At 38.5% G+C, this 12,363-nt stretch overlaps 1 protein-coding gene across 1 annotated transcript in view; it reads right to left on the bottom strand.

The window, feature by feature from the left end:
• Positions 1 to 367: 367 nt before the first annotated feature.
• FGF16 (fibroblast growth factor 16) overlaps positions 368 to 12,363 on the bottom strand; it is a 34,905-nt gene continuing 22,909 nt past the window's right edge. The window contains exons 3-4 of the mRNA XM_044306674.1: positions 10,076 to 10,179; positions 368 to 2,036 (exon numbers count right to left, since the gene is read on the bottom strand). Coding sequence (XP_044162609.1) covers positions 1,785 to 2,036; positions 10,076 to 10,179 — 356 coding nt within the window. The 3' untranslated portion in view covers positions 368 to 1,784. The remainder of the gene's footprint in view (positions 2,037 to 10,075; positions 10,180 to 12,363) is intronic.

Below are 12,363 nucleotides of genomic sequence, written 5' to 3'. Positions count from 1 at the left end.
GAGTCAATCAGTGGAGGAGCCAGGAGAAAGAATTTTGGACAATGAAGAAAGGAAGACATAACACAAAGCATTATTGGGTGGTGACAAGGGACCAGGGCTCCATAGCTGCTAAACATAGCAGCCATATTGCTATCTGCTAGATCCAGGAAGAAGAGCTCAGGAGCCAAACTGATTGCCATAGGATGAAAAGGCACAACAAACAGAGATTGTTCTCAGCGCATCTCAGATTTCATTTGATCTGCTTTAAGTACACTTCGATTATAAAAGCTTTTTCCCCCACCATCACCATGAAAAACATACCAGCTTACAATATAAAGACAATTTTATTGCCAATAAGCTCTTAAAGACTCAAAATTATTCTTATTTTTTAAGCATCAGTAGGATCTTGTGTTCCCCTCCTGATGAAAAATCTGGTCATAGGCATCTCTCATTAAAAATAAAATTATTTGAAATAAATAAATATATAAAATAAATATCATATACATTTTATAAATAGTTTTCATCCTTATGCACAGTATCTATGCTTGCATCTATATAACGTTCCTTGAAAACAGGAGCACTGTGAGTTCAGGGGAGGGGGGATTCCACAGATTTGTATCTTCAGAAGAGCATTGACCAAATGATGTACAGGTCAACATTAGGTACAGAATGGTGGTGAAATCCTCTCTTTTATTAGTTTTCAGATCTTCTGCCATGGGATGCCAATGGTCGTGTTCATCATTCATCCTAGTTGGTTACAGAAGTTGACATATACATCCAATCTTCAAATACACAACATTTTTAACACTTGAAGAAGTGACCTTAAGTGCCTATATCATACCACATGCATATATGCGTGTGAAAGGTTAGTTCGTCTGTGATTTATGGTTATACAAGGCACATAACAGGCACAGATGGAGCACACTTAGGTTGTATTTCCAGTCATTCTGTTTGCCCCATCTGGGTCTATGTTTGTGTCTTAGGGATCATTTTTAAGCTGAGTTGACCTGCTTGAGTGGTTTAATACAATTTAAAAAAAAAATTATATCACACACAAGTCTACTGTAGTGCGTGCATGTCATTTATATCGTTCCCTATCAGCTCCATACAGCTTCTAGTCTCGTGCTAATGCTTGTGGAAGATTTCAGTGATACCGTAGTTCACAGTCGTTTAGAATTTTACATGTGGATTTCTAACATGAGTTGATTTTTGGTTACATAATTCATAAAAAGCCACAAGGCAGTTTAATTATTTGCCGTAAGCTCACAGCATCAATATATTGTGTTTTACGAGATTCCAAAAAGAATCTCCTTATAGGAATTTTTGTCTCATTTAATAAAGGAACAAATATATGATCCCCTTAGAAAGATAATGCTCTCATACATTCAAGCACAGTACCATTACTTTCAGTTTAAAGTCTTCAGTATCAAAAGGGCCTTAGAAAGCCATTATCACTGGCCTTTCTTCTACTGAAGACTTTAACTCAACCAATGTCAGGAATGCTTATTAATATTGGGTTCCAGAGGCTGGTAACCAGTGGTATACATTTTTTGGTAGAGAATGGTACAAAGTACCTATTGTCTTATCTATATTTACAAAAGTTAGTATCTTTTTTATATAAAAAAGGAAAGTGGTTTATATTGTGACGGCCATCACCCTTTCTTCAAGACAGCAACCTTTTTAAACAGGTCCTCTCACAACGGTTTAAAAGGATTGTGCCTTCAGGCCAAGTAGCATTTTAAACAGCGCTCCAGCCACTGTAAGAGTCCTTGGTATGTACACTGGCATCAGTAGGTAGCGGAACATCACCTATAGTGAAAGAGGTCTCTGTACATGACTGGTATTTTAGAAAGATCCACAGGCCTTGGGAGGAAATGTGTGAACTTCTGGTGTCGTTTAGTCCTATATCCTTCTCTTGGAGAGCCATCTTTATTTAGGGCAACGTAGAACTGTCTCTCCGAGTCTATGTGCTTATTTTTATACAAGGTGGATGCATACGTGTTGTACCAATTTTCTTCAAACTGCTCCCGAAAGACACATTCCCTGTTCAGCTTTTTCTGTCAACAAAAGGGGAAAAACACTGGTGAGGTTCAACAGGAAAACAGCAGTTACAGGAAAAAAAACTTGTCAAAATATGTCAAAACTTTGTGACTTTATTGTATGTTACAGTTGTTTTCTGAAAATAATTGATACGAGATTAAATGTCTTGCAAAGAGGACCAAGAGTGTTCAATACTTAAGATACCCCACAAACGGAAATTTTTCACTAGAAAAGGTCTATCTGTATTGCCAAGCTGCATACGGCAGCGTGTTGCATGTAGCGTGTTGCACAGTCTGCTTGTACATTTGTGCAAAAAGTATATATCAATAGGAAAGTTGTATAAAACGTCCTATTGACTCTGTCATGTGAATATAGTGAGTATAGGCACAGCCGTAAGTTCTCTGGTTCCATTTTTACTAGAACCTGGACTGGCCTTTGTTGCTACAAATATAAAATAACACATATAATTAGCACAGTCATTGAGTATTTTAAATACATCTTAATCTATGGCAAAGACAGATGTGATTAATGTTTTAGCGTGACTTCAGATGGAAGAAATGCTACTTTCCGTATGTTTTTTTACAAGCTATTTGGGGCCACATAGCCTTAGGGACCCTTGATGGATTTCCAGCAGCTTTTACAGGCAGACTGATCCTTATGCTAGTCGAGGACTGAAGACACATTCATGAAAAGAACAATCTTCAGTCCTTTTGTCCTTGATACCTTCCCTATACTGGTTAGTCTACCTCTGCCACATAAAATACTGGCATGGAGGGAGTTAATTAACTATGATTTTTGCCTGCGTTCTCCCAGCTGGGTTTCTGAGAAGAAAAAAAAAATTCCTTGACTTTTTTCCTTTGGACCAAGAATGTTTTTCTTTTAGCGTTGCTAATTGTGTCTTTGATCATTTTAATAGGAAAATCTCCACCTGTACATAGATTTTTTGAAGATTGTTCCCTTATGCCTTGGCACAGACAATATATGTTTTCAACATGAATTTTACAGCTTTGACATAAAAGAAGCTGGCTTGCAAGTGACACATCGCAGGGCCAGCTCAAATCCGCAGAGAGAAGAGAGCAGACTATTGTAGAAACACATTTTTAATCATGAAATGACTACCATATGTATATACGTTTGTGAAAAGCGAGAGTTCGCAGCAGAAAAATCTACCTTTCCCTATAGAAAAAAAAAAAAACATGCAATGTAAAATCCAGACTGAATATCCACAAACAGCCAAATCCTGGCCTGAATAGGGGATTTTTCTTTATTTGTTTTTCTGTATTAATTTTGCAAGAAAAAAGCTGGAAGGTGAACTATAATGACTTATTTGGCAGGAGATGATGAAAAAGGTACAGTAAATTTGGGAGACAAGTTCTGCTTTCCCTTAACACCTTAAGCTCCTCAGGTTGTGAACTTGTATGGGCACCATTAAATACCCATTTTGTGCCAAAAATAAGACTTTCTGAACAGTAGTTTAGCAAAATATTGGGCTCAATAAAGGTAAAAAAGGAACTCTAAAGACAGAGAAATACTATTGCTGTACTATAAAATTACAGAACACGAGTTCATGATTTTGAGGCAGAAGCTACAAATCCTCCTGATGTGTTTTTTTTTAAATAATTTCTAGGCGGTCTATGGAAATTCAGTCCAGTGATTTTTTTTCTCCAAAGAAATGAAATAAAATAAAATAAAATTGCTATGCCTACAAATTAGTGTTATATATGCAGGGGCATCGCTAAAGGCTGATGGGCCCTGGTGCAAGGGTTCAGCTTGGACCCCCCTTCCCTTGCTTTCTGGCAAGGGGTAGAGGAGCACATAGCCTTCATGCTGCCTAACGGCACCCCCATGCCAAATTTCTGACCTAACCCCTTCCCTCCGGCCAGAGGTGTCACTTGACCAGCATGCACTTTATATAATACTCTTCTTATGTGGCACAAGGGTCTTTTGGCCCCCTCAGGCTCCAGGGCCCTGTACCGACCTCTACCTTTGCACCCCCTATAGCTACGCCCCTGTATATAGGCCCGTATATTTTTGTGGCTGCCATAGTTTGCCTCTTTACACTAGAATGCAGCACAGAGGCATGGTACGGCATGTCATTAGGTGCTTAATGACATGCCATTTGGCGTCACATAGGCTTTGTGTACATGGCTCTGCTGTGTGAGTCCTGAGAGTGTATTTTATCAAGTTAGTCAAGTTAGGCAGGAGTCAAGTTAGTCAATCTAAATCATTTCCATTTTCTTCGGGTGTATGTGACTGGTTGGGGAGATTCACAAGTGACAGATGTGCCATGTATTCGCAGTACAGGTTACCTAATCAGAGCAGCAGAAAATGCATGTATATGTTTTGTAATACAGTAGAAGCTTACAGCTCCTTTTAAAAAATGAAAGGGGGAATCTGATTGGTTGCTATGGGCAACTAAGCCAGTTCTACTTTACACCAGTTTCATAAATGACCCCCATAATCTGCTACGTTCCCAGATTCACTGGTAGGAGTTCATGTTATAGTAAAGGATAACCAGATGTCATATGGGGTTTCCACAGATTGCACAATAAGCACATACCAGTATAAGCTCACTTATATTAGAGTTATTTATCGGAGGCAGCCAACATTGCAACACTAACAGTTATAGACCTTGTAATGGATATTACTCACGTTTGTTAGCAGCTAGCTTTAAAGGGAATCTGTCCCAGGAAAGTCACTGTAAACCAGGCACAATGCCATGTAGGGCTAGCTCAGCTGAATGTAATGAAATACTTATTAATATATATGCAAATGAGCAGTTAAGTGCACAGAGGGCTGGCCCAAGCCACTCGGTGCACCCTTGCTCCCCCTGCATCTTCTGTCAGCCCTTCCTTCTTCTTCCTAAGTGACAGCACCCGGTTCCTGCATTGGTATCTCATCTGGCCCTGTTAATCAAGAAGGAGAATAAAGGGCTGGCAGATGAAGTAGAAGGAGCAGGAGGTAACCCAAGACACTTCTGATGGACCCAGGAGTGGCTTGGCCCACTCCACCCTCTGTGCACTTAATTGCTCGTTAGCAAATGGATTAAAAGTACTTTTTCTCCAGAGTGAAGCAACAGATCGCTATGGTTAGTATTGGAGGACGTCAGGGTTGTGAATAGGGACCAACTGGACAGAAGGTTACTTCAAAGGGAAGTGTATTGGGTCTTCACGCTCAATACCATCAATCCTAATGGACTTAATGAGAATTGTTGCTTTAATGTATTCCTGTAATCAAATTTGTGAACCTAGGATGCATGATATATTGTAGTGTAATTTGTAGGGTTTGCACCTGTGATGTGCTGCTTACTCAATATACACTGTATATATACATGTATAAATATATATGTGTGTGTGTAAAATGTGCATCCCATGCCTATGTTTATATATTGATAAGTATTTTTGTAATTATATGTTTTTTTGGTAGCACATATGACATATGGTTATTATTGCATGTAATAGGTAATTAGCCGTTGGTATGTATTCACACTTGGGGGCGTACTGCGCGCTCATGCCTGATGAAGGGGAATGCTCCCCTTCGTGGTCTTCGTGAGTTTTGTCTATAGTGGAAGCTTACACCTATGGGCTTTTTATCACTGACATCTATTAGTACCTCTGAAATGTAACTTTTTGTACTTCTATATTTACCTGAGATAAAGAAGAAAATGTAAGCAATTTGGGGGTCATTTATCAAACTGGTGTAAAGTAGAACTGGCTTTGTTGCCCATAGCAACCAGTCAGATTCCACCTTTCATTTTGGACAGCTCATTTGGAAAATTAAAGGAGGAATCTGATTGGTTGCTATGGGCAACTAAGCCAGTTCTACTTTACACCAGTTTTATACATGACCCTCTTTATTAATTTCTCTGACAGATTGCTAAGTGAAAGGTATTGTTCCATTCATCTGAGCTAGCCCTACAAGGCATTATGCCTGGTTTAACTGTGAATTTCCTGCTGACAGGATTCTTTTAAAGGTAATGTGTCCTCAGAAAAGGACATATTGTTTAAATTACGGTTTTATGTTAAACATTTTTGTTTTAGACTCTTTGTTAGACACTTTAGTCTCTATAGTCATAAAAATGACAGTGCAAAGTTACCAAAAAAAAAAAATATATGTTCAACATAAAAAAAACTTGATTTACACAATAGGTTATTAAATCTTAGCCCACTGATCTTTAGCAATGCTAGATCCGATTCTTTGTGCAATTCTTCTTTAAGCTCACGGGTCTCATGCACTGTCATGGAGAGCTCTAGATACACAATTATTTATTATTACCGGTAATCATGATAATGGGGTGAGAATATCTGGATTGTGACTATCTCAATATATGAGAATGTTGTGCAGCTGCCACTAGGGGCACTGTTTCTATAGGCTCTACAGATGTTACATAATCCAGAAACATTGCTAATATGAATAAACTTACTGTCAAAATTTCTATTAAGGCAAAATGGTTGGTAAAATATTAAAATAAATAAATATTGGAAATAAACGCTGAGAAAATACACACTTTCTCTTTTATCAACAAGTAATACGGTATTTCTTTAAAAGGTAGCTTGGTCTGGAAAGTTCTGCAGGGGTTAAATATGATGGTATATATTTAACCAGCTGCAGAAAAACATCCAATTTCCAAATACCTTCAAATGCACATTCTTAGGCCCTTGGGCACACAATGGGTGGGGTTTCACTTGGTAACCTAATTACTGATGTTTTATCAGTTTAAGTGATCGAGAATTCAAATTAAAAAATGTGCTTGATAACATGAAAACTGGGCAAGGCTGTGCTAAAGGGACGTAGTGTTACTGTTTCTGATGTGTGAAGTTCCTGTCCGCTGCACATTAGAAAGGAACTTAAAAGGAACCTGTCACCAGGATTTTGTGTATAGAGCTGAGGACATGGGCTGCTAGATGGCCGCTAGCACATCCGCAATACCCAGTCCCCATAGCTCTGTGTGCTTTTATTGTGCAAAAAAAACTATTTGATACATATGCAAATTACCCTGAGATGAGTCAGAGCTTGAAAATATGACTCTTCTCTGGTCAACCAAGTAAGATATGACTCTTGTATGTTCATTTGCATATGTATAACATAGTTTTTTTTACACAATGAAAGCACACAGAGCTATGGGGACTGGGTATTGCTGATGTGCTAGCGGCCATCTAGCAACCCATGTCCTCAGCTCTATACCCAAAATCCTGGTGAAAGGTTCCCTTTAATATCAATGATGGTACCTGGGATCATTCCATGACTCCGTTATTCAACAATATAAATGAGGCCTCTCTGACTCATGATGAGCAGCATGTAAGGACATGCTTATTAAAGTTGGCACACCTACCTGATGCCTAATATGACTTTACTATGATATCCAGCATATCATAAGGAAAAGGCTTCCTCCTAATCAGCCCTTTCCACACTTGTCCATGGACATCATCTAAAGTACAAATCTGCAGTGCCAAATACAGTCATACTGCGTAACTGGCAGATGGGCCAAACAACCACATATGATGTGGTCATACACATGTCTAGGGTCTACATGTTTTCTTATTTTAATGTATCTGGTCGTGATGGTCAAATGAATGGTATAGTCATCTTTTGGCCATGCTATACGTACTAGATTGTCAGAACTGACCAAAATGGCATCTAATGGAAACATGTCATCTAGAAATGTTCTTCCTATAGATATATTAGGGCTTTATACCTACCAAGGCCAGAAATGTTTCTTTATTCTGACCTTGGGACATCACTTACAAATTATAGTGTTTGAATTGGTGGAGTGGCTCTAATATGTACCCATCGATGTGTATCACTAAATTGAAGATCTGACCTCGCTAGTTCTTTCTTGAATAATATTTGGGGCACTGGCTGTTGTCCTGCCTCTGATATTTGATGCATACTAGAGACAAAGAATTTCAAGTTTGGCGCCTATTCTCCTTGTAGATACAGGCACATTGTGGTGATTTCTCTCTTAGGTGCTCTGTGCTTGTATGTGTTCTCATTCATTAATATCCAGTTTTTTATTGGTTTGTAAATTTGTAAATTTTGCAACTGTTCATGCTTATCGTTTTCATTATTATGGGGTGGACTGAAAAACCTCTTACATCTTATTGATGATATCTCCATAAAATGCTATTAAAGGTGGACATGCACATGTTCTCTATAGATAAGGAGGAACCTTCAATTAATTTCCCTTTTGGGCCTAAGGTACCCCAGTCTGGCACTGACATATCAGGTGGTCATGGTGTTTTCATTATTTCTCACCTGTATGAAGATTTGTGATGCATTCACAGAGCAAATAAACCCATTAACCATGTTTGATATAAATAGTACTTGCATGTTCCTGATTTATGGCACCTTCAAAAATACATTTTGCAATAGGTCTGTATTAAAGGGAACCTGTCACATTGAACCTGGTGTCTCAGCTGCAGGAGCATGTTGCAGAGCAGGAGGAGTGGAGCAGACTGATGTACAGTTTTGTGGGAAAAGATTCAGTAAAATCTGTAATTTCTACATATAAATTCCTGCTCATTCTGGTCTTTGAAGTCAAGGAGGCGGTCCTATCAGTGATTGACAGCCTTCCCTCTACGACTGTGTATACAGAGATAGCTGTCAGTCACTGATAGGACCTCCTCCTTGACTTCAAAGCTCCGAATGAGCAGGAATTTAAATGAATGAAATACACATTTTACTGAATCTTTTCCCGCAGAAGCACATATCAATCTGCTCAGCTCCTCCTGATCTACAGGGTGGGCCATTTATATGGATACACCTTAATAAAATGAGAATGGTTGGTGATATTAACTTCCTGTTTGTGGCACATTAGTATATGTGAGGGGGGAAACTTTTCAAGATGGGTGGTGACCATAGTGGCCATTTTGAAGCCAACCATTTTGAATCCAACTTTTGTTTTCTTAATAGGAAGAGGGTCATGTGACACATCAAACTTATTGGGAATTTCACAAGAAAAACAATGGTGTGCTTGGTTTTAACATAACTTTATTCTTTCATGAGTTATTTACAAGTTTCTGACCACTTATAAAATGTGTTCAATGTGCTGCCCATTGTGTTGGATTGTCAATGCAACCCTCTTCTCCCACTCTTCACACACTGATAGCAACACCGCAGGAGAAATGCTAGCACAGGCTTCCAGTATCCGTAGTTTCAGGTGCTGCACATCTCGTATCTTCACAGCATATGAACACATTTTATAAGTGGTCAGAAACTTGTAAAAAACTTATAAAAGAATAAAGTTACATTAAAACCAAGCACACCATTGTTTTTCTTGTGAAATTCCCAATAAGTTTGATGTGTCACATGACCCTCTTCCTTCTGAAAAAACAAAAGTTGGATTCAAAATGGCCGACTTCAAAATGGCCGCCATGGTCACCACCCATCTTGAAAAGTTTCCCCCCTCACATATACTAATGTGCCACAAACAGGAAGTTAATATTACCAACCATTCCCATTTTATTAAGGTGTATCCATATAAATGGCCCACCCTGTATAACATGCTGCCTGTAAATTATTTTGTATTTTCATGGTGACAGGTACCCTTTAACAATTGTATATTCTTTTTTTTGTATGGATCCTATGCAGACAATGCATCTCCATGGCAACAGGCAATAAACAAACCCTGTATAATCTAATCCTGCAGTTATGTTTCCCTCCATTTTTTCTTTACATCATATTATTGTGTTTGGTAGGTTAGCAAGAAGCAAAAGGTTAGATAGAAGGCAGTATGACTGCAGTATCCAGAGTTTGTTGGTTGTCTGTTACCATGGAGACACATAGGTCTGCATAAGAGCTTTAGAAACAAAACGGTAGGAATACCCTCTTATGGCCAACTGCAAAGTTGCTTCATTTCTCATTTTAAATGCATTGAAACAATAAAAAAAGGCCATGAAGATGGACATAGCCTTTAATAAAAAAAAAAGATGACTTTATCTGCTCAGTAGGTCTCTGTTTCCACATTTCAAATAGATCTCATTTAGAACTGTAGTGTTTCACCTTTCTAGAAATGTATTGTTCGAGAGTGCAGTATTTATGAAGTGTTCAAACTTACCGACCCATACAGTTCTCCTTTCTCATTCATGCCAAGGTACAGTCCAGAGTCTACACCACGGATACTGACGAGACCAACAGCCAAGCTAATGAACTCCAAAATTCCTAAAGTAGAAATAAGTGCAAAATGTGAGCCAGATCAGAAAACTGCAATGCCCATCATCAGTATTATGTCTTATAGCTCATTTATGTGTTTGATTTATTGAAACCTCACATGACATGTCTGTTTTAGTAAATGCTGTGCTCATATTCTCCGTAAAATAATGATTCCGGAATATCTTTTCTTATAACTTTGCATTGTTCAGTTCCTTTTAAAGGGACCATATTGTAATTTTTTTTTATTGGGTCAGTATGCAGGACATTTTATTATTTTAGATGGAGCTTATGACTTTAGTATATAAACGACTCCTGGGATCAAGGATAATCGTAATACGTCCTTGACTTCCACCAGAAAACCAAACGACCTTGAGGTAAAGCTATTAGTTGGCTGATCCCAGAACAAATCCCCTATAGGTCTTTCTTGGAAGGGAACAATATGCTCAAACTATGCTGCCGTCTCTTGGGAAAATGAGAATCTGGGGAGACCCTGTTTTTTCAGGGCACAATGCTCTGTACCAAACCACTTTAATTATAGAATGAGATCCCAATTCATTTAAAGTTTTTCAAACATAATAAGATTTATTACATTACATAATATTCAGACTACTGTCTTGGATGTCTTCATTTTCGTAAAGGTGTAGAACTCAGGTTCTCCTCAGAGCTATGTAGGGGGCGGAAAGTGACAAGAATCAAAGTGGCTACTTTTTTTTTTTTTTTTTTAGGCCTGGCCATTATGAGGCAACCCTGCATGGCATCTACAGTCACCACCTGGTTACATTATGTAATATGAAGCGGAACTGCTTTGTAATTATTCATTTTCTGAAAACAAAGATGAAACAAAGAGGTTATGATGGCAACAAAATATCCTGCAGGCTATTTATCAGCTTTCCATGCATGTGTGTCCATAAAAAAGAACTCTGTACAGTGAACATTCTGTCCAGGAAACTCGTCATTGTCTTTTACTTTACTACTGTCTTTTTCTTTACTAAGAGCTACATAACAATAAAACACTAGAAACATTTGGAAGATAGTGTTCTCTAAGAACTTACATCCATCAATCAAAGAGTAAAGGTGGATTTAGATGGGCCGATGAGTAGCCGATTGTCTGGAAGACAGCATCCTTCCCAAACGTTGACTGCTCGTTAAGTCGAGGTGAAGAACTGCATTCACATGCAGTGATAACGTCTACTGTATAAGGACGAGGGATGGCTATTGTGGTCGCTCGTCCTCATACAGAGGCATTGTTTCTGGGCAGCAGATTGCTGTTTAGACAGCACGATCTGCTGCCCAGAAAGAATAATTTAGGTGCCTGCCTGAATGACGTTTCACCTGATGACGGGCATATTGTTGGGAACGAGCGTTTACAGGAATGTTCATTCCTGATTATCTGCCCAATTATCTGGCTGTCTAAATCCACCTTAGAAGTCCTTGCTACTTGCTGTTGTATTTCTGGTAAAAGATACAGCAACATTTTTTATGTATTGTGCAAAAAACTGTGATTGAAAGACAGGTCATTATGTAAAAATACAGCAGCAATGTAAAATATGGTATAGGTGTCATATCTTCACTCTGGATAATCACTTTTTTGAGGACCTTTCGAGGACCCCCATGGACACTTGGACACATAATGTGTGTTGAATGTTTATACAAGGTCACCATAAGAGAAATAAGGCAGTGAAATCAATAGGCTCTCCAAGTAAAGCATGGGAGTGTTGGGTCCTCCTAAGCAACAAACACTCTTTACGGGAACCTGTCACCATAAAATTCGAAATAATCTACAGGCAGCATGTTATAGAGCAGGAGAAACTGAGGAATCTACATATGGTTTTATGGGAAAAAATTCTATATAGTTTGTATTTTATTCATTAATAACGAAGGCTGTCAATCACTGATAAGACCACTTCCGTGACTTCAAATCCCAAAATGAGCACCTTCCCTTTGTGTTCCAATTCAAATAGGAGCACAGGCACAATTGTGGTAATAATATACCCAAGATTGACAGATATGAAAGCTAGGGTTGTAGATAATGGGATTAGAGAGCAGAGATGCATCTACGTATGCTTTCATGAAGGTGGGTGACTGGTTGACCAAACACTGGTCTTCATACCCCCTTTAAAAAGGTAATGTGAACTGTCCAAAATGACATTAGGAAGATCAGCTGCACAACTGCCTCCTCTACCAAGTGATATA

Source organism: Bufo gargarizans, chromosome 9 (assembly GCF_014858855.1).
Source record: "Bufo gargarizans isolate SCDJY-AF-19 chromosome 9, ASM1485885v1, whole genome shotgun sequence".
Taxonomy (NCBI): domain Eukaryota; kingdom Metazoa; phylum Chordata; class Amphibia; order Anura; family Bufonidae; genus Bufo; species Bufo gargarizans.
This window is presented reverse-complemented; position numbering and strand designations above follow the sequence as displayed.